The sequence below is a fragment of the Micropterus salmoides genome, unplaced genomic scaffold (assembly GCF_014851395.1).
Source record: "Micropterus salmoides isolate LMB-PRFRI ecotype aquatic unplaced genomic scaffold, ASM1485139v1 Ms_hic_scaffold_17, whole genome shotgun sequence".
Lineage (NCBI taxonomy): Eukaryota > Metazoa > Chordata > Actinopteri > Centrarchiformes > Centrarchidae > Micropterus > Micropterus salmoides.
Window position 1 is genome coordinate 23920713 of NW_024040817.1, and position 17275 is coordinate 23937987.

Sequence of the window (17275 nt, forward strand, 5' to 3'; positions counted from 1 at the left end):
ACTGCAGAACTGGTTATAGGCTTCAGTGCTGCTCTCTAGAAGACTATCACAATGGCAAGATCCACTGCTGTGTAACCCAGACACATGCTAGACCAGTGTGTATGTTTATACAGTATATGTAAAGAGTGTGCAATTGACTGTGTATGTGAGTGGGGGCAGCTAGACGTGCAGGGTCGTGCTTGTCAAGAGCTAAAAGTGGTGATTTGATAGGTGCAGCTGCAGCCGGCATGTCCCCTGCATTTCAATGAGCTGCGCACCTCGTCTCTTTGCTGCCCTCCAACTACGTCTCTCCCCGTCTCCCTTTCTCGTCTCGCTTTTTAACTCCTGTCCTGCTCTCACTTATTCGCCATCCTTCTGCTCGTTTAGCAGTGTCTCCTCCATCTTTTCTGGACAGATTTGTTTTTTTTTCCTCAATAATCCTGCTTACTCAGAGTAATCTCAAAATGTTCTCTTTCTACCTGTTTCTTCTACACATGCCAAGATTCTCCTCTTCCTTCAGAATCAGTTTGTTGTCTTACTTACTTTTCTACTCTCAACATCCTCTCACTCAACTCTTGACTCCTTCAGCTTTTGTTATTTGTGGCTCTCCTCCTTGTCACACTGGTCTGTGTCTATGCAGGAAAAGTGACAGCTTGCAGGAAGGAGGAATATGATGGAACTGTTTTTCCCCAGTACAATATGTCTATAAGGGGAACAATTAACAATTAACACAAGTGTACATTCACACCTGAAATGCACGTTAAAGCATTCAGCTCTCATTGACATTCACTTAGATTTTAAAAACAGAACGCAAATTTGTTTAGCTTAGCAAGGCAAAGCTATGTCAGTGGAAGCTTTCACTTGCGTATGTCTCAGCCGCAGATGTCTGCAGGTAAAGTGAAGGGTTAATAGGCAAAAGGCAGGACCTCATAGAGGGAAAAATAAACACACAAATGTCCAGACTTCATGTTTTCCTTTGTTATCTCCCTTTTCATCTCATGCTTGTATGATTTTTCCTATTTAGCATTTCAAATTTGTTACATTTATCAGATTTCACCTTCTCTCCCTGGTCCAACACGTAACCCACAAACGGAGTGAGAGACAGAAAACGACAAAGCAAGACAAAAGGAAAAAGAATCTAGAAGTTTTTAAAAAGATAGCAAGAGAATGAAAGATATATGCTTTTACAATAGCAGAGAGAAACAGAGGGACCCCTCTATGCACCCAGTCTCTTGCCCAGAGGAAAAGTATTGCATACAACATACAGTATTATGATGATGGAGTGTGTTGGGAACACTGCACTCATTGATTCCTCTGGGAGATGGATATCTCGGCATGCATAGAGCGCCAAAGCAGCCTCATGGGAGTCAAGTATCATCCACAGAGATGGAAAGAGCTGCCAAACTGATATGTGGCTGCGGCTGCATGACTACAGGCAGAAATAGTACCCAAGGGATCGAGAAATAAGGAAAAACTCAAACTAGTCTATGATTAGAGCAAAATGATATTGGCTAGAGAGCTGTTGAAAATAAACTCACAGAGGACACCTTAGGCAGAGGAAGATGTTTCACCTGTGTTGTGATATATTTGTGAAACATAATGATTTGTCGGGACCCTCTTGAAAATGTGATTATGGATCTCAAGGGGCTTATTCTGTGAACAATAAAATGTATTCATTTGAAGTGCCTTAAAATGTACTTTAGAGAAGTAGTAACTACTTTTGCAAAGAGTGCATGTACAGTACTTTAACTGTTAATTGTTTCTTTGCTGGTGCACAGTACTGTCGTTGTGTTTTGGACTTTTAAAGACCTCACTTACATAACAGTGTCACCTGTGTTTGCTGCTATTTGAACAGCTGAAATGCAAGGGAAAGATAGATGATACAGACCTACAAGATTACTTTGGAAAACTTTGGTTCTGCACCATCATGTTGCCCTGACTATTTGGGTGTGATTGAATCTCAGTCGTGTTCGAGTCAAGACCAGGTCTTAACCAAGCCAAGTGGCCAGTGACCAAATCAACCATTTTAAACGGGGCAGAAGACACTTTGACACTCAAAGACACTTGAATGTTTTTGTGTCTATGTGACAAACTGGGACAACCTTTTTTGGTCCAGTACTGAGCGAGCAGGATTCAGACAGCAGCAGCAAGACAGGGCTGCAATGTATCCTTGCAGGTAATTGCGCCTGTCAAAGCACGTCCACTAAAGTGCTTTTTTCCCTCCACTGACAGGCTCAGATTGTTAGTGTCTGACAACATTATGGAAATAATCCCTACAGAGATAAACCTTTTTTAAAGAGTAAGATTATTTTTGTTTAACTAGAAATGTAGTTATATCACTCTCGTCAAAGCCACCAGACTCTCAAAAACAGCAGTATTACCTCTCTACCGCTGCCTTTGTTGGTTAGTTTGTGTTCTCATTCATAGCATTCGTTTCAAATTCGTTTTTGACGCAGACACCGTGATCACCAGCCAATCAGGAATGGCGTAATGAGATAAATGCTTCTGAGGAATACGCAGGGAGGTGCATCCCATAGTAAGACATCTCACTCATGCTACTCTGAGAACCGGGGTTACGCAAGTAACCTAAAGTTATTGCGTGACTTTGGTGTTTTTAACCCTTTAAAACATCAAAGTCACACAACAACACTAACAAGCTGACTGAGGCAGTGGTAGACCAGTAACTCCCATTTTTTGTGAGCTAAAATTACTGTTTTAATCAATTGAGTCTGTTACTTTATATATATATATATATATATATATATATATATATATTATATATATATGGTAGTGGTATATATATATATATATATATATATATATATATATATATATATGACATATGGTAGTTTATAGTTTGTTTCTGGTTCAAGAAAAGGATCTTACTCTTTAAAAAATGTCTCTCTCTGAAGGGATCCTTTCCAGTGTTGTCAGACACTGAGGACACAATAACAATCTGAGCCTGTCAGTGGCAAATACAAGCACTTTAAATAGTCTGTACTTATATAGCACCTTTCTAGCCTTCCCAAACACTTTTACACTACATCCCATTCGCCCTATTCATAAACTGATGGCAGAGGGTAAAGTGCCTCTTCCACAAGAAACAGAAATTAACAGGAGTTTGGGGTTCAGCATCTTGCTCAAGGATACTTCAACATGCTGACTGGGGGCTGGGGAACAAACCAACCTTCTAATTAATAGATGACGCTTTACCTTCTATTCTCTGTTTCCTGCAGCCCTGTTTCACTGCTGAACACTGCAGTGCACTCGTGAAATACTGGACCAATTTCAGAAAATGTTACATAGACGCAAAACATAAAACAAACAAAAAAGGATCTACCCTATATACCATATATGTAACTATGACTTTCTGTTATTTATTTTTTTGATGAAATAATTTTCCTTGAAAAAGTTGGAGCTCTGGAGAACAAGTTGAAGATACTGGGGAATTCTGACATTTGAGTTAGATTTAGTTGCCAGACAGCAATAGTTTAAATGAAACTGTGAGATCTATACTCCATTGATTTCTAGGAAGATAATATCTAAGATAATTAGAAAAGATAAAGCAGGAGGAGAAAAAAAGTATACTAAATGTAGCTAGGAGGGAAAGCGGTATCAAGATGAGAAAAGGGAGAGCTTATGACAGGTTTATCACAGGTTTGATCCCTGATCAGGCAGGATAAATTTGGGCGGGGAAAGTGAAAAAGCTGTGGTTGCCCCTCCCTCCTTATCACCACACAGGTGCCCTTGAGCAAGACCCCCCCCCCCACCCCCAACCACTCATGTGGAGCTGCTCAGCTCAGACTGGGCTTGAATTTGGGCAGCTTTCAGTTGTGAATGTATAACTGTGTGAGTGTGAACAGGGGCTTCGTAAAAAAAAAAACAGCATGCAATTCCCTGGATACGCTTTCAAGTTTTCTAGACCTAGGCAGTCACTCACCATCACATGAGGGTGGAGGTCCCTCAAACTCCAAGTGTGTCCCTAACCGGCAGGTCAGGATGCTGTTTCCACTTAACTGGTAGCCTGGAAGACATCGGTAGCGCACAATATCACCTGAACCGAGAGAGATAGAGGAGGGGGAGGTACAGTCAATGACAGATCAGAGATTGTAGCAACAATCCATATGATTGATACAAATCAAAATGTTTTAATATACCAATCAGTGCTCCTTAGCCAGGATACTGATATAACAATGAGGTAATCAAGATGCATTGTGTTTCTCTGTGAAAGAGAAAGTGGAAAAAAGTACCATAATAAATCCCCAATGGGGATCCTATAGATGAAACACTATGTCAGTGTTGCTGCCTTTGTGTCTCTGAATAATAACGAGTCAAGGAGGTATGCAAATATACAGATAAGGAGAATTAATCTCCATTGTCTTCTACAGGGGAAAATGAGAGCACCTGCCTCAAATCCCTTTGGCTTTCTGATTATTTTGTCATGATCATTAATTTATACTCCTGCCTCAAAACTCCCTGGGTTGTGCCATACCATCACCTTATAGGATGTGTAGTCAATATCACAGTCAGTCAACCTGGGGCGATGTAAATTGTCAAGGCCAGAAGGTGAACCGGCAGTGAGATTAACGCTTCACTAAAATGCTACAATAAAACATGTCAGGATGGGACCGAAATCTAGTATAAAAATATCAGCAGTGTCTAGTTAGCTCTAATTGTTTGTCTATACATGAATGAATAAGCCTTTTTGTGACAGCATTTCAACCTACCAATTTTAAACTCTTTGCTTGCCATCAGGATCTCTGCATTGGGAATGATGGGAGGTGGCAGGCAAAACTGCAGCCTGTAAGCTTTATTGAGAGCATAAAAGACATGAAAGGAGTCAAACACAGAATTATGTGTGAAATATTTGGTAGAAATAAGGATCAAGTAGGGAGAGTAATTTACATACCTTGGTAGCTGATACGGAACAGTCCACCCTTCTCTGTGTTACTACGGAAACGTATCAGCACCTGATTAGATGTGCTACTAGGCGGGTCATTGGGCTCTCCATCAGTGAACACTCCAAGTTTTCTGGCTGTCTCCTGTGGGCCATCCCTAAAGGGAAGAAAATAGGTCACAGGTCAAATATAACAATACCTTGAAGTAAATTGATGTCAATTAGCCCCTGACCATTTTCTGTCAGCAGCCTCTGCTCAAATGCTCACTCCCTCTCTAACCATAATGCACCTCAAGGCCCTATGGCGCATATCTGTGAGAAAACCAAACAAAGCCACATGCCAGATTATTGTCAAGCAGCTTCCAGCAGCAGAGAATAACCAAGCTGCTCTCACTTCATCATACCCAAAGCAATTACTCTGTGCTGCTGTGGGTGATTATGTTGAAATAAGGTAAAAATTACAGATAAGCATAGAATGACAGGTCTGGATTGCGCTGTTCCTGCTAACTGCCATCAAATGGGAGTGTCTCTGGAAGCTGTGGCCCAGCCTTGGCAGTCCCCTGGCGTGGGCACGGCCGATTAAGCCAACTCCCAGATTCCTGCCACAACCATTCAGCTTAAAAACCATCTGTCTTTGGCTGTCAGACTGGGCATGGGAGATTACAAGCAGCTCTGGAAACGGCTGGCTAGGGACTGCTGCCTGACAGCACTCTGGCCAAGCCACCATTACGGGGCCCAATTTCCTTGGCTCAGTAGTTCAGTGGAGAGATACACAGCGGTGGTAACTGGAAACTGGGGAACATGATAGTCCCCATTTTGGCTCTGCATGAGCTTGTTGGGAAAGATCAATACAATGAGGGCCATTTACAGAAGAGCAACAACACGATAGAATGTGGACATTTTGGCTTACTTTAGCTATGTCAACTTTGTGACATAAACTCTGCATGGACTAAAAAATCTTCACACAATTTTTTATAAGCGGCCCAATCCGTAAAACTTAGATGTCACCCCACACCATGTGGACCTTTCATGTGGTCGTCAAGTTGCCAGGTTGGCTGGCAGTCAGATCTCCGGTCTCACTGAGAGCTGGGACCTTTGGAGTTTGTCTCAGGGAGAGGGGATCAACTGGGACTGGCAACCATCATGCATGCAAAATCCTGTCTTTGGTCGCACATATGGCAGGACCAGCAGTGCATCATGGAGGTGATGAAAGGAAGGTTTACCCCTCGATACTCAGTCAGGCAAAAAGATAAACGTCCTGACACAAGCATTAACACACGCACACAAAAAACAGACACATTTCCACCAGCCAAAGCTTACTCTCTCTCTCACACACACACACACACACACGCACACACACTTGAAGAGGTGGGAACATCTACCATATACTGCTCTGATTTGTTGTGGCTGGTTGCCTTAATTACATGGTAGTGTTTGGTACTTTGGAATATATAATAATATCATAATGTAATCATCATGTTTCATTTTGCAGTTTCTGCTTTTAATACCTACAAGAATAACTCACAATGTTATAATCATTTACATTTGTATTGGTTTCCATGTGCTTGAACATGCATTCAGAAGGAGAAAAAAGAGGGAGGGTTGTGATGATTTTAAATGACTAATGTAGTCTGTGTCACAGCGAGAGGGCAAGCAAGGAGGGAATGGTGGACATGAAAAGAGAGGAGGTGGCAGGGAAATTAGAGATGAGCTAATTGGATGCTGAATCAGTTTTGTCAAGCACCAAAGCAGAGGATATAGGAAAAGGCTGGAGGCGCGAAAAGTTGAAAAGTAGAAATAAGTGACAAGGAGTTTAAAGAGGGAGGAATGAAAGAGAAGGCATAATGGAGGTTGATGTTTCAAAGACACGTGAAGTATAGAGTTCAACATTTTGTTGAGATGTTCTTGAGATTTTTGGTTTGGGTATTACTAGAAAACTGGTTAGAATATAATTTCAGTTTACCCACAAACCAAAATGAACATTATCTGAAATTTTAAGATAGAAAATATACATAGTATTTCATTAAAGGATATTCCACATATTCAAAGCCAGCGGATACAGTTATTTCTTACCAGACGGTAATGAAGTCATGAGGCCCATGAACCTGAAGCAGGGTGAAGTTGAGCTTGATGCCGAAGCCAGGAGCAACGGTGATCAGCCAGGAACAGTCAGCTGAGCTAGGGTACTCCTCTGGGTAACCTGGGGAGAAGATGGTCCCATTGTCTGATGTGATGTTCCAACCACAAGGCACTGAGGGAGGGAAGGGGAAGGGAAAAAGAGAGGCAGAGTATATATATATCAGTGGGCCAGGAATCCAACAGGGTAGATGCATAATTCAACTGCAATGGGAGGAAAGAGGGGATTTTTCATCGCCCTCTTCTTCTGCTTCCCTTCTCAGTGTCTCTCTCCTCCTTCACTCTTCGTCTAGTGCCCAGGCACTTGTCTGAGCTAAAGATTAGCCAGTAAAGCCTGTTAGCAAGTGGGGACTTGGATGGAGTGTTTTGCTAAGATAACGCCTCAACCCTTTTCCATTGGGGGTGAAGAGACAGAGTGCGGATATGAGGCGAGGGGTTAGTGTGGACATTGCTTCTGAGGTGTGTGTATATGTACAGTATGTGTATGAGAAGTGGATATGCACATGTGTGTGTGTTTGAGTGACAGTAAAGGTTAAAAGCATGTCTATGTCAGAACTGACATTGCTAGAACCTTGATAGAAGTCCACATGTGCCTGATATCCTGAGGTTAAAAAAAATCCCACACAGCCTGACAGATATAGTAACACTCACTCACACACATACAAACTCCCATGCGCCTGGCCTCAAATCTGCATGCATAGAAATTGTAACTATTTCAAGCATTCCTCAGGAACTCAGGAGGTTCTAACCAACTTAATGATTACCAAGCTCAACATTCCCACTGGCACCCTTAGAAAAACCCCCATAGTCACTGTGGTGGAGCACAGAAAATCAGGAAGGAGTGGTAATCGCAGTTGTGCAGGAATCTCAAGCAACCCAGACAGGGTATTCCGCTTAACGGCACACCCTTGGATGTGCCTATGGGTACGATCAACCCCAAAGCAGAGATTGCATGTTTCATCCCTCTGTTTCTCTCAGGTGATGCTGTGTGTTCACGTTATAGAGCTGCCTGCTTTAGCCTTGTGGTTGATTGGTCCCTCTGCTGCTGGCTCACCTGTTAAATGAGCTATCGATCAGGCTGATTGATTAAACCCTGGACACTCTATGGAGCTTCACCTCTGGCTGACGCCATCAAGTAGCAAGCTACTTAAACCGTATATGTAAAAGAGTGTGTATTTGCTTGAAGGGTTAGGTGGAACAGAAAACTTGAAACAGTGTCAATTGTTTTTTAAATACAAAAAAACTAAACAGTAAAAAGCACACTATGCTATATAGAAATATAGTAAATGGAAAAGAGATAATGAAGAAGGAGGAGATAAGAACGTGAAGGTTAGGTCCAAAGAGAACTGTAAACAAACAACAAAGAAAAGGTACATGGGAAAGCATTTTTATATACAAAACGTGATGTGCCAAGACAAGCAGGTAGGTGGAAGCAAGGTAACAAAAATCAATGTACTTATGCCCCTCAGAGAAAATCTATGTAAATACTACAGTGAGATTCCGAAGAGCAGGTGGTACTGAGCTACACTGGGTCAAACATCATTTGCTGCCACATAATTATGGTTATGTATTAGGAGATCAATACATCTACTTTGCTAACAAAAGCAGCAATGTATTTTTTTGTAAGCAGTCAAGGGGCAGTGTGCAAGTGTATTTTTTGGTTACAATGAAACTGATGAATATTGATGATGCATAATGTATGATTCCAGTGAATAAATAGTGATGAAGTGATTAATGACGGATTATCATAGATGCATTGCCTAAACAGGAACAAATGTTCTTGATTACTATGTAAAGATGAATTCTTATAGAGAAGCTACACAAAATGCGGTGCTTTTGATTTCTCCCGGCATTTTTAAGTGCAAAGCCTCTCTTTGAGCTGTAGGTGAATACTGTGATAGTCATTGTTTACTCATTGTGTTGTCCCAGTCACCGTGTGTGTGGAATCTGGACTCACCCAAATTATTCTTAAATTATCGCTAAAAAACTGTTTTAAGGTCACAATAACGTCTCACCTGTTCGCTGTACTACCAACTGTGAAATATGGTTACAACCTCGCCTTTGTTATTTTGTCTGCCCTAAATGGCTTTGTCACTGTGAATGGAAACTGGGTAACAACCGAGTGACTAATCAAAAAAATTGAAACCAAAAAAAAGTGATAAAATGTGCTGTGTGAATTCAGGTATATTTATCCTATTAAGAACGACGTCTCGCTAATCACTTCATCTCCTGCTGTATCACTTCCTTGCACCAGGTCATAGCATTAAAGCCAATTCAATTACATTCACAGTCAGAAGCATCAGGCTACCTTCTCCTGTTCATTTTAGAAGGCAAATACACAGCACAACACATTTTAATGGGAGCGCAAAAACAGACACACACACACACACACACACACACACGAAAATATTACTGAATATTTATATTTTAAATGCTGTATATTATCACTGCATATTACATTAGTTCAGGAAGGTGCTATATTGAAATTACATTATCTAATTATTTATTCTAAATAAACTGAAACTACACAGGCACATGGTACAATGCAGAATACTCTATATACTATGAATAATATTATGCATGTCCCTTCACACACCAACCCATATGCATGAAAGCACATAAAATACAACACTCAGATAATATTCTTTTATCTTCCAACTTGTGAATATTGAAAAGGCCTATACAAAAGAAAATCGCTGTGAGAGAATAAACTCTGTCTCTTGTTCCCTCTGTCTTTTCACCCTGTTGCTCCTTCTCTCACTCACTTTATCTGCCTGCACGCCCATTCAAAGTTCCAGTGTCATGGCCATCACCTCACTCTGTAATTTTGCCTGCCTTATTGAATAATCGACAGCCAGAGCGTGAGAATTTGGGTCAAGGACGAGGCAAAAGAGAAAGCTCCCATTATTTTTCTTTTCAATTTAGCGTCTCTTTTATTCATCTTTTATTTGTCTCCATTCCTCTTTAGCACAGTATTGATTCATTGAAAATACTTTGCTTCATTAATGGGGGGTGATTATTCAGTTTAATTGCATTATTCATAATAGATAATGATTATCTCCATAGCCGCACTTCCGAATAATCATGTAATAGCTCATTACGTTCTAAACAGGAAGTTATCGTGTTATTACTTTGGTTCTACGTTCATGCAGCAGAATAGTCGCCACTTGTTCTAAAGATTATTGTGTGTTCAGGTGAAAAAATGTGTTCAATGTGCCTATTATTTGGTTATTGATAAGGCATATCTTGCATCTCTTACCTTCGCAGCGAGGAAAAGGGTGATCCCAATTGCGCGTGGTGCCATGCTCGCAGGTGAGGATGGAATGTCCCATCAGCTGGTACCCAGGCAGACACTCAAAGGAAATAGACTGGCCCACATTGTAGCCAGCACCCACCACTACTCCGTAGCGGAAAGGCTCTGGATCTGGGCACTCCTGTAGCTCATAAGCTGAGGGAGAGAACATCACGTACATTAGTTTTTCTAAAGTTAGATATTTTTATTCAGACATACATTGTCACATAGTATCATGGCAGTAACATAATTTCTCCACACAACATAGAAAAATTAGAACATAATGTGATATTAAAACACTATCTAAACTTGTCTGTGCTCATGGCAACAAAGTAGTCCAGGGGAGTTATTGCTTGTGTCTATTAGTTTAACAGTAACTGTGGCCACCTATAGACCCCCGTGACTGTTTAAGATTCTTTGTTTCTGCCTGAAGTTAGCAATCAATTCACTCAACCTCAACATGTGAATACTCCATAAAGAGCAATATAGCGGAGCATCCTCTATATTTATTTTCCAGCTTTAATTCACCTTCCTCATCTTTCTGTTGTTCTTCCTTCTTGTGCTCAACCTCCCACACAATCCTCCTTTTATTCGTCCCTCAGACAGGAGTTTTCAGGGGGAAAAAAATACCAGGGGTGGGTTCGACTTGTTGCCGGAGGAGTACGATGCAGTCATCAGAGGTGGTGTGGGTAAATCACTTTTACTTTTCCCCCCTCAGTTACAAAAGCAGGCAGTGAGCCTTGAAGAGCCAGGATATAAATATGAGTAAAGAAATTGATTTCTATGGATCACAGCTTCACTTTGTAGGGGATAACTCATGCAAATACTGCAAAAAAGGGGGGGGGGGTATTTGCAAATATAATGCTTGATTTATATGCTAATGTACACATAATTATGTAAATGCACAATGCTACCTTTCGATTTGCCGGCTCGTTTGTTGAATCACAAAATACAAACTTTGTGTGCCTGTTGCATTAGCAGACAAGGGCAATTTATTCCTTGCAGCCATGTGAATATGCAGTGAATCCTTTTACTGGCACATGATGGTGAAAAAATCTTTTAAGTGATCAACAGTTTTATTTACAGAGATTTATAGATCAGAGGAATTTACTATCTCCGTGAGCTGATTAGTTTGACACTGTCAGTTGTAGGGCTAATTCAGTAATGTTATGGCTTTATATGCATACACCTCACAGTAAAGTGACACTAATGGTACGTAAGTGAACATGGAGAAAAAAAGGATACACTCCCAGAGATGATTATTTATCATTCTGTAGGACATAATTCATCTTGACTTTCATTCTTATAGTGATTGTGTCAGTTCAGGGAAATATGCTTTAAATAAACATGTAAAAAGAAAAAAAAAACTTCCAATAAATGTTTTTAAAGTGATTGAATGAATCCAAAATTGTAACCCTAACCCTGGGTCGTCAGTGCGCATGTGTAGGCGTAGCGTGTATGTGTGTAATGGCAGGAGGAAAATTTGCTGAAGAGACGGAGCCACAGCTTCACCAGTGTTGTGCCAAGTTGTCCGCACCTCGCGGGACTTTCAGGTAATTTATCACCGTTGATGAACCACACAAAGAATATTATATCATTTTTAAACAGCCGCTACTTGAAATAGACCCGTGAGGAACCGCGACCGGTGAACGGCAGGCGCGCGCGCGAGAGAGAGAGAGAGAGAGAGAGAGAGTGAGAAAATGGTCAACAATAAGCCTCAGTTTAGCTTCGGCTCATTCAGTCTACTATAGGCAGGATTTGACCATTCTGATTCGACTATGTAAATCCTTAGTCGGGGACACTGAACCACATTTCGGTGACAGCAAAGATGGTTTGAAGCAGCCAACAAGCTCACTGAAGTCACAGTGAAGTAATTACTAGTTTGATCAAGCTTTGCAGAATAAAGTAACTCACAATACTGATACTGGCTCGTCTCTGCAATTAGCAAAATGTGGTCTTGGTGATTATGCTCATTATATGAGCATATTAACCAAGTCTATTTCTGTTTGAGGGAATCCTAAGGCTGATCATCATTTTATGCTCCAGTCGTCTGCATCTTTTACTAAGAGTACACTTTCTTACACATGATCCTGTTCAGTCACTTACCCTGGTACTCGAATCTGAAACCCGGTTTGTTCTGTGAATGGTCACTATGGAAATATACTGTGGTCTCGTGGGAAGTGGTGAGAAGGGAAGAGGGAATATCTTGGCCACTGAATCGGCCAATCACTGCACTTGTATCAAGGGGCCCATTGCGTATCTCAAGGAAATCATGGTTGGCCTCAGTGGAGAAGTTAAGGAACTGCATGTGGGCACCTAGGGGAGCATGAAGCAAGACAAAATGTTGAAAAAGAATTACCATTTTGTTCCTGAAATACTACTAAAGTACCCCTGCGCAGGGTCTCAAATCTAAATGAGTTTAACCATCTACAGCTACAAATGTAGTCATTCCACAGTCCGAGCCTACAAGTTACATAATTAAAGGTTCTTGAGTGTGGAAATGCCAAAGTGTGGCACGCTGTAAGAACCTCTCATGGGGCTCACCGTAACCAACTGGCAGGTAGATTCTCCAGGTGCAGTCGCTGTTGCTAGGGTAATTGCCAGGGAAACCAGGACTGAGAATCATGCCCTCCATCTCCTCCCGGATCCCACCACATTGAGCTGGCAGAGGGCAGACAGAACACTTCATTAGTATCTGCAAACACGTTAAAATAACATCACAAATATGGTTCAACACAGTTCTTTGTTTAGTGGGAGGGGGAGTCTTGAACAACTATAGTGCTAACAGAAAATACTTGATGACTTTACATGAGAAAGAAATAGTGTAGCATAGAGTGAGTTTAGTTTTTTAAAGCATAGCAGAGGTGAAACATTCAGTCATTTTAAACCTAAATTCCAAAGCCTGTAAGGCTATAATATAATATTTACTATAGTTTAGGTGGGTTCACATTGCTAGAAGGCATACACGCTAAACCTTTCATCACACATGTCACCTTTTTCAATTAAATCAATGTTGTTACAATGTTTTTATTAGCAATGATAAAAATACTGTTAAAGAATGAACAGAATTCTATTTCAATCAAATGGGACAATTCATCTCACTATTAAGGAACTCTGGAGCTCTTTTCTTTCAATGTGAGATATAGAGGTGCCATTAGCATTGGGTATCGTTTAAAATTTTACAATATCAGTACCAAAACCAGTACCCTTAAAGTGATACTGATACTTCATTCGATACCCCTCATATAATGTCACCTGTTGAAGCCATAGTAGTTCACTGGTAGGTTATTATTATTTTTATTGTTATTATGGACAAGCAAGGTGATCTATTTTTTTTCTTGTTTCAAAAAATTGTTACATAAAAAATATTGGGAAATTGTATCAGATCGCTCCTCATCCTAATTAGGTCATCCTCACTGGTAGTATTATCCTATAAGGGGAAAGACTACAGCTTGAGAGTTTTTTATATTTGAATGAGAGAGGAGTGAAGTAGTTTAGTGACTAAATAAGGTGTGGAAAACGAATTTCAGGTATTTTTTTGATACGTGTGTTGAAAGTAAACAACGGAAAATTATTTTATAAACTTTCAATCAATAAACTGAATTGAAAGATCTCCGCGAGTGCTTTTTCCTTTATGGTGAGTCACAAACCTCCCCCAAAAACAAGTAGGCTATAAAAACGATAAAAGAGTCTGTTTAAACAAGTCACAAAGGCTACGTTCAGACTGCAGGCTGCTTAATGCTCAAATTCGATTTTTTCCCCAGATCCGAAAAAGGCGTGCTCTTCTCTTTCTTTTGGTGTGTTGTTTGCGTGTTTGGCTGCAAGCAAAACCTTACAAATAGTAATTTGCTGCGATCTGGTTACAAAAAATATCGACTGAAGTACTGGTTTGATTGGAGATGTTTTGATTCTGCTCAATAATGGGCTGTTTTGGCCAATACCATAAAGGTATCCAGTAGTGATAACTTTCCCTAGGTGCCATATATGCCATATATTTGTTGCTCTTCATCCTTCTCCTTTGATCATAAAGCACTGACAGATAAATGTTCATTGACTGAAATTGAGGACTGACACTCAAAAGAGCTAGGAAAAAGGTATGGAAATACAAGCAATTATGGGATCAAGAAAGATGAAAAGAGCCTGACACCAAAATTAGAAAGATCAAAGGATGCTGAAAACAATGGTAAAAGAATCAGCTGACTCAAGGAGAAAAAGAAAGACAAAAGGTACTGCAAGGAACAAAGCAAACAATAAATGGGACAAACAGCCGACATAAGTCAGAGGAGGAAGAAATCAGACAGGGAAAATCAGGCTGCTGTACCATTGTGTTTCTGTAAGGAACAAGTGAGGGGTTAAATGTTATCAAGCAGCAGCACGAAAAGCCCGAGGTAATCAGGAAACTGCTGATGCCTGTGAACACGATGAATCTTCCCTCAATTTCAACCAATCACAGTCTGAGATGGAACTAATTAGGCAATAGTAGCTTGTTCCAATAAGTGGAACCCATTTGTCAAGGCACTCTCACAGGCAGGAAGACTCGAGGTGCAAAATGGGGAAGGAACCTAATGCAGTTTCATTCAGTGTGTGCGCTCAGACTTATAGGTAGACCTATCAAACTCATTTTAAAAGGTGCAAAAGCTCTTATAAACTCATACAGAAACACAAATTAGTGAAATATAATCTTTGTTTTTTACGCATGTCTCCTATTTTCATTTTATAATGGATTCAAGAGCTAGGTTATGTGTGTCATATAACGTGTTTTTGTGTGCGAGTTGTGAAGCAGTGAAGTGTATCTTTGTCACCTATAGTATGTAGTGAAGGTTAATCTGTTGCACTTCTTTACATTAGGACCTTGGGTCTGAGAGGCTCTTCAAAGTAAATACTTTGAAAAATGTAGAAATGAAACAGAGGGAGGGTAGCAAATGAAGGAAAGCTAGGAAGGAAGCTATTTTTACCTATGCAGAGAGGAGGTGGGTAGTTCCATCGTCTGACGGTTCCAGGCATACAGGTGATATGCGAGTTCCCCTGCAAGGAGCATCCATGCACCGAAGTGTGAACACACAGACAAAAGTGCAACAAAGAACAGGAGATGAATTAATATGTTATCCCCACTGTCACTCATCTGTTGTTCCAATTATTTGAACCTGCTTCCTGTCTCCACATGACTTCATGTGGAGACTAAATGACTAAATCCATCTGAAGTGACAGAGAACAACAGAGAGGGAGAATCATAGGCATATTAAGGAACATTTACTGTCACACTGCCAAAATAAGCTATAGAGCATTTTTTGGAAAGTACTGCAGTTGAGTTTCAAAGCTAACTCACCATAATGACTATAAAGAAAGCCGATGTTAGAACCTAATGGACTGACTCAGCTGACCTTTTCTGCAAATGTGTCTCTAGTCATAGTCAGAGAAAGCCTTGGACTGTTATAATGTACTCTTTCATATGTCTCACTGGTTAAGGACTGCTACTGCAATGGTTGATAATGACTTCAGACATTGTCAAGCTTAACCTCTTCACCCTACTTACACCTGCAGCAAGAACTCAGGTCAGATGCACCAGTCTATAATCACAGCATTTCTAGTAGATAAGAGTAGGAAACAATAGGGTACTTATGTATACAAGAAGGTTGGCAGCCCATATATATGGTGCAATGTAATGCAAAGTAACGGAGAGGCTGGATATCTGTGTTTGAACAGTGTGACTGATGTAATTTAACATAAAAATGTGATTCCATTCTTCAGTACTGACTATAATTTTAGTGACTTCATATAGGTTCATTCAGGTAATTCACCTCGATAATGCCTCTACTGCAAATGATCTTAGGAAAGCAATATTCTGGCCATTTACATGACTGCAAGTTAGTGGCAAAAGACAATGACAATGTTATTATTATCCAGAAGAAATGATGCATAGAAATTGGCTTTAAGTAAAATAACCGGAGCTCTTTGATGGAGCTCAGGATGTTTACATGTAATTATTCTGATTATCCAGAAAGAAACATAATTGAAATAATTGCCCCAAACCTTTTGCTTAAAACCTGCTTCTTGTCCTGTGGTTACCAACCCATCAGCTTCACCAAAAGTCTTGGCTATTTGACTAATGTCTATTATCAGTGACAGTGTTGGAGCCCTAGGCGAGAAATTATATATTGCCCCCCCCCCCCATCCCATCTGCCCAACTCTAAACTAGGGCTGAAACGATTCATCGATTAAATCGATTAATTTGATTCCTAATCCATCCATATTAATCCATATAACTATATAGCACACTGTTTCGCATGGACATTTATTACTGTTGCACATCGAGCTTACGCTGTGTGAACACGATGTGATTATGATGACACTGTGTGCAAAGTGGAGGAAGAGAGAGAAAACAGTGAGGGACGAAGAAGAAAGTGTCCAAAGTATGGGATTATTTCAAACTAAAAGAAAACAACTCTGTAATGTTACAGTCTGTCCACCTTAAAACGAAACTTATGTCGCCTAACATTACCACAACAGCACGACAGCATCTGATCAGAAAGCACCCGGTGTTATGCCAGCGTATCACAGACAAGGTAACAGCAACTTTAGCATTTAACTGAAATCCTGATTGATTGTTGAGTTGAAGGCTAGCCAAAGTAAGCCGCAGTCCTCAGCTGTAAATGTACACACATGCATTTGTTGTTCTCCTGGTTGGGCCGTGAGTTTGAGTTGTAACGTCACAGTCATGAGTTAACTGGGTGTCAGGGAGCTGCATCTTAGTATAACTTGTATAGCACTCGGGTGATGTTTGTGTTGGTAAGCAGTTGTCTGGTTGTTGGTCTGTTGATGTTGTTGGTCTGATGGGGAGCAATAGTACTTCTTATACGATGCAGAAGCTTCCTGTACTAAAATCATCGTTAGCTGCAGACCTACGCTAAACCATAACTAACATTACCCACCACAATGTGTATAATGTTCTGCATTCAAACTTATGAAAAGCC

At 40.5% G+C, this 17275-nt stretch overlaps 1 protein-coding gene across 1 annotated transcript in view; it reads right to left on the reverse strand.

Annotated features, from left to right (window-relative positions):
- Nucleotides 1-17275, reverse strand: part of csmd2 (CUB and Sushi multiple domains 2) — a 251780-nt gene that overhangs the window by 39000 nt on the left and 195505 nt on the right. Inside the window, exons 40-47 of the mRNA XM_038725504.1 lie at nt 15260-15329; nt 12849-12965; nt 12411-12620; nt 10272-10460; nt 6950-7127; nt 4889-5034; nt 4707-4787; nt 3920-4033 (exon numbers count right to left, since the gene is read on the reverse strand). Of these exons, the coding sequence (XP_038581432.1) occupies nt 3920-4033; nt 4707-4787; nt 4889-5034; nt 6950-7127; nt 10272-10460; nt 12411-12620; nt 12849-12965; nt 15260-15329 (1105 nt within the window). The remainder of the gene's footprint in view (nt 1-3919; nt 4034-4706; nt 4788-4888; nt 5035-6949; nt 7128-10271; nt 10461-12410; nt 12621-12848; nt 12966-15259; nt 15330-17275) is intronic.